General features: G+C 32.8%; 1 protein-coding gene across 10 annotated transcripts in view; it reads left to right on the top strand.

Moving 5' to 3' along the window:
* The first annotated feature begins 3,745 nt into the window (after positions 1 to 3,745).
* LOC137836570 (putative disease resistance RPP13-like protein 1) overlaps positions 3,746 to 16,651 on the top strand; it is a 72,687-nt gene continuing 59,781 nt past the window's right edge. For 3 of the 10 annotated variants that reach the window (XR_016520393.1, XR_016520390.1, XR_016520391.1), the window contains exon 1: positions 3,746 to 7,381. Coding sequence is in view for 4 of the 10 variants with exons in the window: in XM_090301265.1 (XP_090157391.1) it covers positions 3,867 to 7,223 (3,357 nt within the window). In the remaining 6 variants the exon portion in view is untranslated. The other 7 variants (XM_090301264.1, XM_090301266.1, XM_090301267.1 and 4 more) reach the window with 5 other exon arrangements.

Below are 16,651 nucleotides of genomic sequence, written 5' to 3'. Positions count from 1 at the left end.
GATGAAAGAAACATGTTTGCAATCATTTTACCTTCTTTTGATTAACTTTAACATTAAGGCTTCGGCATTTCCCAGCATGCAGGACTGAAAATTTATTATGCTAATGTATAGATGATGTGTTGACTTATCTTTTGTTAGGTTTCGATTTTAAATTAATGATTTAATTGGAAGATAAGAAGCTTTACTACTAATCAATCATTCATACTATCTTTTTTTACAGTATCATTTTCTATATCTGGAGGGAGTAGAAGAGACCTCTTTAGAGATCTTACTCTTAACCTCATTGGCATGATGTTTCTCCTCTGCATCTTTGTTTGTAGTACCTTTTTCTTCCTGCCCTTACAAGCCAATGGATGTATATGTATCATAAACTAATAACTAATTAGGTTGGAATGACTAACTGTATAAAGATAACCTTGGCAACACTTATACGAAATGAAGTCCGTATAAATTTAACCAAATTCACTACTTGCTTACTCTTAACACATCTGAGTGTGAGTAAATCTCTGTTTTTTGAGTTTGGTTCTCTTGAATGTTTATTACATATAAGATTAGAACCTTTAATTTCTGCTATCAGGCTTTGATGGGATGTTGGGAAAAGTTCCATATTGCTTGTCTCAAGTCTTAATGTGAAATGCTTTTAAGCTGACATCTAACATGGTACAAGATTCTATAGCTCATTTGTGTTTAGTTACAACAAACTGAGACAATTTGAGCTTTGAAATTTTCTTAAAACAGGATCCAATGAGCAAGGCCATACATACATCCATCCAAGTAACAACAACCAGAACCGTTTGTAAGCTTTTTAAAGTGCAACCAATTTGTTTCAGCAAAAAGTTTAAAACGAAGAAAAACCAAGAGAACCTGCAACTTAGACGATATGAGATAAAGTCACGTAAAACGCAAATATGCAACAACAAAAGCATCAAGAAAAGCTAAGTAATACCGAGATCCATTAAACGAATTGTATAGAAAAGGATCCCATATATAAAAAAAAACAAGTTCAAAGGGACAAGAGTAAACAATTTCAGAATCATGAAAAGGAAGTTGATGATGTTTAAAAACACAATAATTTTCAGAAAAAACAGAGAACGAGTACATGGAATTGCACAATCTCATTATTCTAGCCACACTGTTATAGATAGCATGACCAAGGCGAGTATGCATAGCTACAACTTCTGAAAATACCCTAAAATCACGAAACTATATAATTAATTACTAAAAACAAAACCTTGTTTGCATATATAGTATTTTAATCACACTATTACACATTGAAAACGCCACAACATTATTCAAATAATGTTAAAAGATCACTACTCATCCATCTTCCTAAAATAGCTAACTACTCATTTCATCATTATACCATTCCTGCACTTAATCCATTTCAAATCACAAACTTCCATTCACTCCATTTCCAACTCCTACCATGACAGCAGAACTTGTTGGTGGTGCTCTTCAGTTGAAGATGCACTACAAGGGTCTGTGTCACCTCTCCACTCTCACACTCTTTTATTTCCCTTTGTCTGCAACTTCAACACCTCCTAATTCTGCACAATATCTCTCTACGTTTTCTATTACAATCTTCTTTGTTTCAAACACTAATCCTATAATTTTCAATTACTATTTTTCCACACTTTCTTTTACACCATCCCCTTTTATATCTGGAGGTAGTACAACACACTCATAAGTCTCCACTTAATATACTACTTTTACAAATAGAAAGAAAGAAAATAGAACAAAACTATTAAACTAAAAATTATATATCTTCCTATTCATTCATAAGTCTCATATTTATAGACTTTTTTAGCTTGAGCACTAGATATGAGTTACAGAGGCTGAAGAGCTGTGCCAAGATTGTTGGAGAAAGTGCAACGTTAACTGAATCTATGTGGATTCTCAGTGTGCTGCAAGTGGTTTAAGACTGAATGGTTGTGTTCTCAGAAAGACTCAGCATTGATTGGATCCAGATTTCACAACAGACACATTCAAACATCTAACTGTTCAAACATTATTCCAATAAAACCTCATTAAGTATCTATTCTCAAACAATTCTGATTATTCCAATAAAAAATCCTTTCTCTACTATTTTATTTCACATCCTTCTAATCTCTCTTCCCATTAAAAAATAAAACTAAATTATATTTTACTATTTTATTACCTCTCCTATAGAGTCTATATATTCTCTTGCAAGAGAAAAACTCTTGCTCTGCACTAAAAGTTTAAGGACTCTGAACAGCAACAACAAACTTACAAAAGTGTAAAGTTTCTTGTTTACCAAGTATTGTCTTGTATAGTTGGAGATAAAAAGTCAATTAGGAGCTAACTCCTTCCTACAAATCTTCTATGTTCAAAGAGTGGATTTAGAGTTTCATTAATTTTTTATTCATACACTTTATATGTAGCATAACTTTCTAAATATGTAAACCAAGTACAAAATTTCTATCATGAGATTCAAATATTAACATTATTTTACAACATACCTGTGTGTGTCAGTGAAGTTCATGATATTAATGTCAACTACAAGACTATAATAATAGTTCAATATTAGTATTATGGTCTTTCTAAGATTAAGAGGGTTTGATTTTCAAACTGGTGTATACTAAATACATATCGGAAGAAAGAAAGTTTAGTATTTTGGTTTGATGAGATAGGACCTTGCTTGTGTTGATTTTATAATTAAGATGAAAAGAAGTCTAAGAAGTATGAATAAAAAACTCAACAATATAATGAACACTTAAATAAGAGTGACAAACAAAAAGCTAATGTACATAAACATGCATTAATCCAAATTGAATCAGTTACTAATTTTCTCCACTTTAACCATCTGCAAAGATTGAACTAATTAGATAACTGACTCTTAAAACAGAGAATAAGAATTTCTACAAAGAAAGGACATGGTTGCAACTACAAGAAAGCATGTTATTCAAAAGGACTTAAAGTTGATGATGCTTAAAGAGATAATTGTTTTCTGTCTTCACTGTAGTATAACTGCAGGGTCTGATGCTATAAAATTCTATAACTTGTCATATATAAATCAAAATATCATGAAAATCACCAATACCTCTTATTTAAATGGATTGCTTAACAATCTCAGGAAGTAAGATGAAATTCAATTAGCCAGCTTAATCTTGATCTACTGAACAAGTACATTAAAATAATTCTTAGGAAGAGCTTTTGTAAGATTGTGACTTCAACTCTCCAAATTTTATACACTCATATAATGTCTTTACATCAGGCACCATCTCATAAAAACAACATTGAAAATATTTGCTTAATAATTTTTTAGGAAATCTTTAAGTTTTTTAAAAATATCTCTTACATAAATATAAAAATATATTCATTTATTATATAGAGTATATGAATAAATAAATCAAACTCCTCCATATCATATATCTTTTATGTTTTTAAGGTATATTAAGTGATAAATAAAGAGACAAAGAAACAAAATTAAGTGAATAAGGAAAGGATGCGAATTAGTACATCAACTAAATTTGCATGAATATAATATAAAAAATATTATTTGGAATCAGATATTATCCAAACAGTTAAAATATTGGTTTGGAACTACTGTCAGATTTCACTGATGATTTGTTTCATCTTATTATCAGACATCCATTCATGGATTACAGTTGTCAACACTTTTCTTATCAGAAACAGTTAACAATTATTGCTTCACTGGGGCCCACAACCCTCTTCCCATTCGTTCATTCATCACATCCAACAGCTCACATTTTATATTGGTTGAGTTCCCATTAAACAAAAACATGTTCTTTTTAAAGTCAAGTCATCCTTTCTAACTACTCTTCTTATCACTTTGCCATTCATTCCTGCATTCAATCCATTTCACTTCATTTCCAACTCCTACTATGGCAGCAGCACTTGTTGGTGGTGCTCTTCTTTCCGCCTTTCTTCAGGTTGCATTCGACAGGCTCGCTTCTCCTCAACTTCTAGACTTCTTTCGTAGAAGAAAACTTGATGAGAAACTGCTCGCCAATTTGAACATCATGCTGCATTCCATAAATGCTCTCGCTGATGATGCTGAACTAAAGCAGCTCACAGATCCACACGTCAAAGCATGGCTTGTTGCTGTCAAAGAGGCTGTCTTTGATGCAGAGGATCTGTTGGGTGAAATAGACCATAAGCTCACCAGATGCCAAGTCGAAGCTCAATCCCAACCTCAAACTTGTACTTACAAGGTATCAAATTTCTTCAACTCTACTTTCAGTTCATTTAACAAGAAAATTGAATCAGGGATGAAAGAAGTCCTGCGGAGACTAGAATATCTTGCAAACCAAAAGGATGCTCTTGGTTTGAAAAAGGGTACTTATTCTGATGATAATGATAGATCAGGCAGCAGAGTGTCACAGAAATTGCCATCATCTTCTTTGGTGGTTGAAAGTGTTATTTACGGTAGAGATGCTGACAAAGATATAATCATTAATTGGCTCACATCTGAAATCGACAATCCTAACCACCCATCAATATTTTCCATTGTGGGCATGGGTGGGTTGGGTAAGACCACACTCGCCCAGCATGTGTACAATGATCCAAAGATCGAAGATGTAAAATTTGATATCAAAGCCTGGGTTTGTGTTTCTGATCATTTTCATGTTTTGACCGTGACAAGAACAATTCTTGAGGCAATCACTGATAAAACAGATGATAGTGGGAACCTAGAAATGGTTCACAAAAAACTGAAAGAAAAATTGTCAGGAAAGAAATTTCTTCTTGTTTTGGATGATGTTTGGAACGAAAGACCAGCAGAATGGGAAGCTGTGCAAACTCCTCTTAGCTATGGGGCTCCAGGAAGTAGAATTCTTGTCACAACTCGCAGTGAGAAAGTTGCTTCTAGCATGAGGTCTGAAGTGCATCTTCTAAAGCAATTAGGAGAGGACGAATGCAGGAAAGTTTTTGAAAATCATGCATTAAAAGATGGTGATATTGAATTGAATGATGAGTTCATGAAGGTTGGTAGAAGAATAGTTGAGAAGTGCAAGGGATTACCTCTAGCTCTGAAAACAATTGGATGTCTTTTGAGCATAAATTCATCCATTTCAGATTGGAAGAACATATTGGAAAGTGACATATGGGAGTTACCAAAAGAACACAGTGAAATTATTCCAGCGTTATTTTTGAGCTATCACCATCTTCCTTCTCATCTTAAAAGGTGCTTTGCTTATTGTGCCTTATTCCCCAAAGATTATGAGTTTGTGAAGGAGGAGTTAATTTTTTTGTGGATGGCCCAAAATTTTCTACTGAGTACACAACATATTAGACATCCAGAACAAATTGGGGAAGAGTACTTCAATGATCTACTGTCAAGGTGTTTTTTTAACAAATCAAGCGTCGTAGGGCGTTTCGTCATGCATGACCTTCTGAATGATTTGGCAAAATATGTATATGCGGATTTCTGTTTCAGGTTGAAATTTGATAATGACCAATATATACAGAAAACAACCCGTCATTTTTCATTTGAATTCTGTGACGTCAAAAGTTTTGATGGTTTTGAGAGTTTAACTGATGCTAAAAAACTTCGTTCATTTTTTTCTATCTCACAATATGGGAGATCTCCATGGGATTTCAAGATTTCGATACATGATTTGTTTTCCAATATTAAGTTTATACGCGTGTTATCTTTCCGTGGTTTGTTAGACCTTAGAGAGGTCCCAGATTCTGTAGGTGATCTTAAACATCTCCAATCGTTAGATCTTTCGTTTACAGGGATACAAAAGCTACCTGACTCGATATGTTTGCTCTATAACTTACTAATACTGAAGTTGAGCTTTTGTTCAATGTTGGAGGAGTTTCCCTTAAATTTGCATAAGCTTACCAAATTGCGTTGCCTGGAATTTGAAGGTACAGACGTGAGAAAGATGCCAATGCATTTTGGAGAATTGAAGAATCTTCAAGTGTTGGATACGTTTATCGTCGATAGAAATAGTGAGGTCAGTACTAAACAACTGGGCGGGTTGGGAGGACTCAATCTTCATGGAAGGCTATCAATCAATGACGTGCAGAATATTGGGAATCCTTTGGATGCATTAAAAGCAAATTTGAAAGATAAACGCCTTGTGGAGCTAGAATTAAAATGGAAGTCGAACCACATGCCTGATGATTCAAAGAAAGAAAAGGAAGTACTTAAGAATCTACAACCTTCGAATCACTTGGAGAAATTGTCAATCTGGAACTACAATGGTACAGAATTCCCAAGTTGGGAATTCAATAATTCGTTATCAAATCTGGTGTTGTTAAAGTTGGAGGACTGTAAATACTGCCTATGTTTGCCTCCCCTTGGACTTTTGTCATCACTGAAGACCCTTGAGATTACAGGGTTTGATGGAATAGTGAGCGTTGGTGATGAATTTTATGGGAGCAACTCTTCGTTTGCATCCTTGGAGAGTCTGTCATTCTACGATATGAAGGAATGGGAAGAATGGGAGTGTAAAACTATTTCTTTTCCACGTCTTCAACAGCTTGATGTGTTTAACTGTCCGAAACTGAAAGGTACGAAAGTAGTTGTTAGTGATGAGCTCAGAATTAGCGGAAACAGTATGGACACATCGCATACTGATGGAGGCACTGACTCTCTTACAATCTTTCGACTAGATTTCTTTCCAAAGCTCCGTTCTCTTGAACTGATAGACTGCCAAAACCTAAGAAGAATTTCACAGGAGTACGCTCATAATCATCTCATGAATCTACGTATTTATGCTTGCGATCAATTTAAATCATTCCTGTTTCCCAAACCCATGCAAATCCTGTTTCCGTCTCTTATCAAGATGCATATAGTTACTTGTCCAGAAGTTGAGTTGTTCCCAGATGGAGGTTTGCCATTAAATATAAAAGAAATGTCTCTTTCATGTTTAAAACTTATCGCCTCCTTGAGAGACAACTTGGATCCCAACACATGTCTTCAAACCTTGAATATTCAGCACTTGGACGTTTTGTGTTTTCCCGATGAAGTTTTGCTGCCACGCTCTCTCACCTTTCTAGATATCTATGATTGCCGAAATCTTAAAAAGATGCACTACAAGGGTCTCTGCCACCTCTCCTCTCTCAGGCTTCAAGGTTGTCCCAGCCTTGAATGCTTACCAGCGGAGGGTCTCCCCAAATCCATCTCTTCTCTTGAAATCTTGGATTGTCCATTGCTGAAGGAGCGTTGTCGGAATCCAGATGGCGAAGACTGGGGAAAGATTGCTCACATCCAAGAACTGTATATTTGAATTTGTCTGGCACTTCAACAGGTTAGAATTCTCCACAATATCTTGGATTGTCCATTGCTGAAGGAGCGTTGTCGGAATCCAGATGGCGAAGACTGGGGAAAGATTGCTCACATCCAAGAACTGGATGTTCGATCATAATTTGTCTGGCACTTCAACAGGTTCTAATTCTCCACAATATCTTTGTACCTTTTGGATTACAATTTTCTTAGTTGCAAACGGTAACCCTATAATTGCCATTTTCCAAAAAAGAGCAGCACATGTTATACTTCTTAAACTCATGATATTTATTAAAGGAGGATGGCTCAACTACGTTTTTCATCAATCAATTACTTTTATTTTACTCTTATTTTCGTGCAAAATTATTTCAATTCTTCTGTTGAAATTAAATTCCAACCAAATGTGTTCTGAAAGTAGGAATTAGAATATACATTATCATGATTAGAAAAAAAATTTAATTTTAAATTTAATTTAATTTAATAAAATTTATTTATAACTTTTTTTGTATTCGCTTATAAACATCTTTATTTTTTTTATTTTTTTGGTGAATGTGAAATTTTCAACTCAGACATGAAATTAAATATTTATGAAAACATGTTTTTCCCCATATCATAATTTTATTCAGGGCATTTTCGTCGTTTTATACTGAAATCAGATGCAAGTTGAAATTTGATACAGTAAGTAATTTAATTGCTTTTATTTTACATCATGTGTTTGTTCCAAAACTTTTGGGCCCTTTTTGCTTTCAGCCCACTTAAATTTCTTTTCACCATCAGTTTAAAAAAAATTCTTGATCCATTCGGTTAGCAAAATAATATTAATATTAATATTAATTTTAACAATTATAATGTTACTATCATTAATAATAATAATAATAATAATAATATTATTATTATAAATGTTTTATTTTCTATTTATAAAAGCTTTCAATGTTAGGATATTATTATAAATATTAATAATAATAATAATAATAATATCTATAACAATAACAAGTGTTAATAATAATAATAAAATTAATCAAAAGTAATAATAATATTATTAATAGAATAAACAGCTTGTGAAATTAGAATTAAAAAGGAAGTGAGACCACATTCCTGATATCCAAGAAAAGAAAAGGAAGTACTTCATAATCTACCCTTCAAATACATCTCTGTATATGCATTTCATTTCCTCTCTAAGATAATTGTCTCACTTTTTTTTCTAACTGAGTATTTTCCAATTATTGTTGCTATTCATTTAAAATGAATTCAATCCATGCATCTTAATGTCAAGCATCACTAAGGTATTTCAAAGGTTGTAATGACACCTACTTGTAAGAAAACTATCTTCATAAGCACAAAATTATGATAAAGAAACATATATGTATTTAATCTTTTTCTTAATTTTCTTATATTTTTCTAACGACCTTGTACACTCTTTTTAATCTTCTTTTTTTCTAATGAATGTTTCTCAATTTGTTTCTAGTGTAGTTCACAAGTTTCATTTTCTGCATCCTTTTGAAAAAGAAAAAAAATCACTTACAAAGAAAATAAATCCTACTTTTATCAATGAATAGATATTACATTTTGCTTATACATCTACCCTAACCTCTTTTAGGAAAATTTTAGTCAGCATCCTTTCTTTTTTAAAATATTGCATTATATAATACCTAAAATCTACAATATTTTTGATTTAACATACCGCGAATCCTCTTGAAAGAGAGGGGTGCCTTCAGGAACGCGGACAATTTAATAAATGCTCTAATGAGGATAGACAAATTGTGACATCTGACATCTATTCATTACTTGCGTGTGATTGACATTTGACATCTATTCATTACCTCGAGGAGGAATGCTGGGAAATATTCTTAAGAAGCTCAATGTAATATGAATTCAAAATAAAATTGTAGAAACTAGGAGAGCCTTGGAGTGCAAGAAATTTCTAAAAAAATTTCCCAAAACAGAGTAGAAATTATGTGTAAGAATTCCAAATGAAACAGTTTTACATAGAAACGAACCTTCCTTTCGGCCAGGCAATGATGAATAAAATTGTAGAAACTAGGAGAGCCTTGGAGTGCAAGAAATTTCTAAAATTTTTTCCCGAAATAGAGTAGAAATTATGTGTAAGAATTCCAAATGAAACAGTATTACACAGAAACGAACCTTCCTTTTGGCCAGGCAATGATGAATAAAAAATTTATTACAAATCTTGTGAGACAAAATCAAGGCTCCAATCTTAGCCACCACTCAGTACAAACAATAAGGAACTTCTGGTAAAATTTCAGATCAAAACACACAAGGAATTAGGCAAATAAGTCTCAAACTGAGAGCAAACAAAAAACTCGAAAACTTGTTCTTCTGAAAACAAAACGTCCTGACTTTTCTTCCTTATATCTTATTTTGTGTGTTTTTTTTGGACGTGCCTCCTTACTGGATAGATAACAACATATGAAAGTACTTGTGTAACTTTTTACGAAATTTATCATCGTAATATGAACTCAGAATAAAATTGTAGAAACTATGGCAAAATTTCACAAATATGGAAAGAGGATAGCCTTGAAGTTCAAGAAATTTTTGAAATTTTTTCCTGAACCAGTTTCTTCTTGAAATTCTGTGTTAGAATCCAAATAAATTTGGGACTAAACACGACAAATTTCAGCCCAAACGGATGAGAATTCAGTTAAAAAAAAATGAAACAGTTTCACACAAAAAAAACGAACCTTCTTTTCTGCCCTGAAAATGATGAATAAAAAATTTATTGCAAATCTTGTGAGACAAAATTGAGGCTCCAATCTCAGCCACTACTCAGTACAAACAATAAGGAACGCCTGATAAAAATTTCATATCAAAACACACAAGGAATTAGGCGAATAAGTCCTAGACTGAGAGCAAACAGGAAAATCGAAAACTCTTTTTTCCGTAAACAAAATGTCCTGACTTTTCTTCCTTATATCTTATTTTGTGTTTTTTTTGGACGTGCCTCCTTACTGGATAGAAAACAACATATGAAAGTACTTGTGTAATTTTTTTTTGAATTTATCAACGTAATATGAACTTAGAATAAAATTGCATCAACTAGGGCAAAAATTTACAAATCTGGAAAGAAGATAGCTTTGGAGTGCAAGAAATTTCTGAAATGTTTTCCCAAAATAGTGTCTCGTTGATATGTAGTGTAAGAATCGCAACAGAATTTAGGAACCAAAAATGACAAATTTCGGCTCAAATGGATGAGAATTCAATTAGAAAAAAAATTAAATAGTTTCACACAGAAACGAACATTCCTTCGGCGTTGAGAATGATGAATAAAAAATTTATTACAAATCTTGTGGGACGAAATTGAGTCTCCAATCTCAGCCACAACTCAGTACAAACAATAAGGAACATCTGGTAAAAATTTTGATTTCTGGAGCGTTTGTTGTTGGTACATGGCCATTAGTGTTATCGGCGTATATCAATGATGGTAAAACCATGCATTCATCTATTTCTCTCAGTCTTAAAAGATTAAAAACAAGAAGTTTTAGTTGCTTCTTACATAGAAGTCTTTTAACATAAGAAAGTGACAGCTGTATATTATTAATTATTTTTTCATTTTTTCTCAATTTGTTTACCCTCTCCATGAGTTGATTGGTTTAGTCCAGATGAAAAAGATCTTATAATTTTCTGTTTGCTGCGTAAGAGTATTACATGTGTTTGGGAATGCATTAAACCATATCATACTTGCTTAGATAAAAAATAGGCAACTTTCTCCATACAAAAAATTGTTGCTGATAACTTGTTGAATTGTTTTTATGCAGATATGCTATTTTTTCTATAAAAACATTGCATTTGGATTTACCCTTCTTTGGTTTCAAGCATATGCTTCTTTCTCTGGTGAAGCTGCTTACAATGATTGGTACATGTCATTTTACAATGTCTTCTCACTTCACTTCCAGTAATCGCTCTACGTGTTTTTCATCAGGATGTTTCTGCCAAACTTTGCCTAAAGGTACTATGTTGTCATATTTTTTAAAATTGCTTCTCTATATATTAAAGAATATTTAAGAATCAGCAGATAGACATATACAATTCTTCTTCTTAGAAGACGAGTACTTTATGCACTATTTTCTCTATAGGAATTTTTTTTTAGTTAACAAAAAATAAATTAAATAAAATAAAACATTTTAAGGATGTTTCAATCTTTATAAAAAAAAAAAAGACACAACTAGACTATCATGCGTTGGTGTAATAAACCACCTAGCACTAAAACAAGCTGGCTTGCTTTTTAAGAAACAAGTCTCTGAGAAAAGTAATAAAGTGCTGATTACAACATCAACATGATAACTGCATAATAGGCCTTCGACCAGCTGTGTGTAGCATCCAGTTTTATCCATATTTGCATTGCCATCATGCTGCTGCCCAGAGCCTAACATCTATTGCTGAAACACCAGTCCCTTCATTCCTCCATAGGATACGGCCTTATCCTCCTCTTTCATAGTCACCCCTGTTTCTTTCGCCTGCGGCATACCTTCTTGCCCTGGAAAATAAAACTACCTTCCTAGCCTTTCATCTAAGACATAGATCCATAAAAAGAAAAACTATACTGTGATGCATAACCTGACTGTACAGACACAAAGCAGCACCTACAAACACCTGCGCTACCACATCCTACTCCCTGCTGTTTTTTACCCTTCCTTTCACTTTTGCTCGTCAAAGAACAACTTTTTATGCATATATAAGGATTCAGACACCAATCCAAAAAATGAGAAGTTAAAGGACAACTTTCTATTTCTTGATCCTTATGTTGTGTCCTAACATTTAACTAGGTTTTGAGTTGTGCCATATGAAATATTTCTTCTGCATCAACTTTACCTTGTTTAAAAACAATCTTATTCCTTTGGTCCAGATACTCCACACTATTGTCGTCCATACTCCTTTTCACACAAGATTTTGTCTGGCATTAACATGTACCAAGGAGAAGTTCTCAAAGTGACTTTTTAAATCCTTATGTTGGACAAAAAGAATACCAATCCATCTAAAACAGTTGCTCCAAACGAAGCAACAAACTTACACTCCTAGAACAAGTGTTGAGATGATTTTTCCTTTTCGAGACAGAAAGCACTAGAAAGTGAGTTAACCATAACCCTCCTCTCTGGCTAGGTTCACTCTCGTAGGTAATCTATTCAGCAAAGCCCACCAGATTGTTGATAGGATATTCGGTAAAACTTTAGACATCCAAAGATTTTTGAAGATTAACTGCCAAGGTTACTTTTTTGAGACACAATCGTATGCTTTTTTAACTGAGAAATCGTATGATTTGTGTCCTTTCCACACCTATTAAGCGTAACACTAGACAAAGAGGTCAACATTTCTTCCTGTAATGCATTTTCCCATTCAAATCCATTGCGTCTCCAACTTATCTTCCAATGCCATACCGAATCTACCCATTCTCCAACCTCACCCACCTTCAGTCCTTTGCCTAATGACATAGAATATAACCTGGGATATACCAATTTTAGATTATTATTGTTGAACCAGTAGTCTTCCCAACATCTAGCTTTATCCCCAGCTCCAATTTTTCATCCAATTGCTTGGCAACAATAATGTGTCGCTGATCTTGAACCTTTTGATTACTGTACACATCCATCCATCCACACATCCTAAACCCTAAACCCACACAAACCCTTCTTCACTTCAACTAATCGCTCTAGACATCTTCTATCAAGTTGTTTCTGCAAAACTTTGTCTGAAGGTACAAAATTTTATTAATTATTAAAATTGCTTCTGTCTGAATTAAAGAATATTTCCTCTATATAAAATGTTAACTTCAGAAGCAATTTAGAAACATGAATGGAAACTGCAGTGGACATAAGGGACATTCTGTATCTAAGGAACTTGTAATTGGAATTTAAAAGGCATGTGTTTAAGATTGTATAGCTCAGCAGGCATGTGTTAATTACAATAAACTGATGAGCCTTGAAATTTTCTTTAGCCAGACCTCCTTGTGTCCAACATTTTCCATGTGATGGCAGAGACATGTGCTTTATCAACTACATCACTCACTCAGCATACTCAATTCAAGCTGTAGCTACTCCAACCCCATTGCAGAATCTCCTTTAATCAATATGGCTGAACACATTTGTTATCTAAATATGCAGCTTGCTAAGAAAGCAATTAACATTATGAAGCTTTAGCACTGCAATTTAGTGGGAAAAATCTAAACATGAAGCTCTATAAAATTTGTATGCTGATGTATTTATGACGGATACATTCATTCTTTCTTGATTTTTAAGTTAATGATTTAAGTGAAACAATGTGCTTATGCTTTTGTTTCTACCTTATTTCTTCCGCAGCTCTTCCAAAGTTGGTTTGTAGCAGTGTACCATGATATTATACAGAGGAAATAAGTATGAAATTGGGTTGTGATGAGGAGTTCCTATACAGTTCCCGAGCAAACTCCAACATCTGAGAGGCAAATTGAAAGAATGGAGTTTTGAAATGCAAATACTTGAAACATTAATTCTTAGAACATTGTAGATTGGAAAGTGGATTTCTGAACCAAACTGTTTTGTTGAACCTCTTAGTGGGTCTATTTGATTCTAAACTTGTCTTTGAAGGAATAAAATAGAACCCACTTTTCTTATTTGTATGTTACTGTTTCAATTATATTTTACTACTTTATTACCTCTCCTCTACAATCTGGAGATCCTCCTGCAACAGAGAAACTCTTGTTGTGCACTAAATCTGGAAATACCTAATTTGTTATTACAAACCCTGTATTGTAGTATTCCTAGCTTGACAGCAGCACTTTTTCTGCTTTCCTGCAGGTTCTATTGGCTAGCTTCTCCTAAATTTCTAAACTACTTTCGCACAAGAAACTTCCATGTAGCACTGCTCAACAAATTCAACATCAAAATCTTGCTTTCCATCAATGCTCTCACTGATCATGCAGAGCAAAAGCAGTTCAATTTTTTCAATTTATCACCACAATTATTTCCTTCACTAAAAAATATGAAAATTTTTGAAATCCATGCGAACACATTATAGCTACATAAATCTTAATATTAGGAATAACATTAAAAATTTTAAACATGTTAATATTAATAATATTAATAATATTATTATTTTTATAATAATATTAATATTAATATTATTAAAACAAAATAATATTAATATTAATTTTAACAATTATAATGTTACTATCATTAATAATAATACTTTTTTTTTTATAAAAGCTTTCAATGTTAGAATATTATTATAAATATTATTAATAATAACAATATTATTCATAACAATAACAAGTGTTAATAATAATAATAAAATTAATAAAAAGTAATAATAATATTATTAATAGAATAAACAGCTTGTGAAATTAGAATTAAAAAGGAAGTGAGACCACATCTCCAAGGAAAGAAGTACTTCATAATCTGCAACCCTTCAAATACATCTCTCGTATGCATTTCATTTTCTCACTTTTTTTCTAACTGAGTATTTTCCAATTATTGTTGCTATTCACTTAAAATGAATTCAATCCATGCATCTTAATGTCAAGCATCACTAAGGTATTTCAAAGGTTGTAATGCATATATGTATTTCATCTTTTTCTTAATTTTCTTATATTTTCTAACGACCTTGTACACTTTTTTTAATCTTCTTTTTTTCTAATGAATGTTTCTCAATTTGTTTCTAGTGTAGTTCAAAAGTTTCATTTTATGCATGCTTTTGAAAAAAAAAAAATCACTTACAAAGAAAATAAATCCTACTTTTATCAATGAATAGATATTACATTTTGCTTTTACATCTGCCTAACCTCTTTTAGGATAATTTAGTCAGAAACCTTTCTTTTTAAATTTTTTACATTATATAATACCTAAAATCTACAATATTTTTACCAGGATTTAACATGCCAGAAATTCTCTTAAAAGAGAGGGACGCCTTCAGGAACGCAAACACACGAAAAATTTAATAAATGCTCTTATGAGAATAGACAAATTGTGACATCTGACATCTATTCATTATTTGGGTGTGATTGACATTTAACATCTATTCATCACCTCCTGAGAAATATTCTTAACAAGGTCAATGTAATATGAACTCAGAATAAAATTGCAGAAACTATGACAAAATTTCACAAATTTAGAAAGAGGATATAGCCTTGGAGTGCAAAAAAATTTTGAAATTTTTTCCCGAAACAGTTTCTCGTTGAAATTTTGTGTAAGAATCCCAACAGAATTCAAGACCAAACATGAAAAATTTCAGCTCAAACGGATGAGAATTCAGTTAGAAAAAAAAAGAAACAATTTCACACAAAAACGAACATTCCTTTCAGTCCTAGCAATGATGAATAACAAATATATTGCAAAAGTTGTGGGACGAAATTGAGGCTCCAATCTCAACCACAATTCAGTACAAACAATAAGGAATGTCTGGTAAAAATTTCATATCAAAACACACAAGGAATTAGACGAATAAGTCCCAGACCGAGAGCAAACAAAAAACTCGAAAACTTGTTTTTCCAGAAACAAAACGTCTTGGTTTTTCTTCCTTATATCTTATTTTGTGTTTCTCTTTTGGACATGCCTCCTTACTGGAGAGAAAACAACACATGAAAGTACTTGTGTAACTTTTTTTGGAATTTATCAACGTAATATGAACTTATAATAAAATTGTAGAAACTATGACAAAATTTGAGAAATTAGGATAGAGGATAGCCTTGGAGTGTAATAAATTTATGAATTTTTTTTCCAAAACATGTTTCTCGTTGAAATTCTGTGTAAGAATGCCAACAAAATTCGAGACCAAACGCGACAAGTTTCAAATCAAACGGATGAGAATTCAGTTAGAAAAAAAATAAAATAGATCTCAATCACAACTTAGTACAAACAATAAGAAACGTCCAGTAAAAATTTCATATTAAAACACACAAGGAATTAGACGAATAAGTCTCAAACCGAAAGCAAACAAAATAACTAAAAAACTTATATTTTTTCAAAAACAAAACGTACTGCTTTTCTTCCATATATCTTAGAAAAATTAATGCTGCCATGTATTGTTTTTTTACTTGGTGACATTTGGTTGGGGTTTTGTGGATACATTTAGTCACATATATCATATTGAGAGGTGCATGGAGGTCTAGCTTCTTGTTGTTGTTGATTCAAACTAATTGAGGTCTAGCTTATTATTAGGTACGAATTGTCACTTTAAACCTGTGATCTATGCTGACAGTTGCAATCCACAGGTTTCACATGAGGGATTATTAGCAACTCCTGCTCTCCAGCATGGTTATTGCTCGAGATGGAAACTATAGTCCCCAAAATACAAGATTAATTATGACACTGAAATTGTTGCATACTCAAAACAACACCCTCACCATCACCATGCTACACGCAACACCATGTAATGCATTTTGTGTTCTTCTTACACAACCCTTATGTACTATAGTTCTAACCTTGGGGTTGTTCACCGAAATATGTAATG

Source organism: Phaseolus vulgaris, chromosome 4, assembly GCF_051622355.1.
Source record: "Phaseolus vulgaris cultivar YP4 chromosome 4, ASM5162235v1, whole genome shotgun sequence".
In the NCBI taxonomy this organism is placed as follows: domain Eukaryota; kingdom Viridiplantae; phylum Streptophyta; class Magnoliopsida; order Fabales; family Fabaceae; genus Phaseolus; species Phaseolus vulgaris.
The sequence above is the reverse complement of the archived record's forward strand: the minus strand, read 5'-3'. Positions and strand labels throughout refer to the sequence as shown.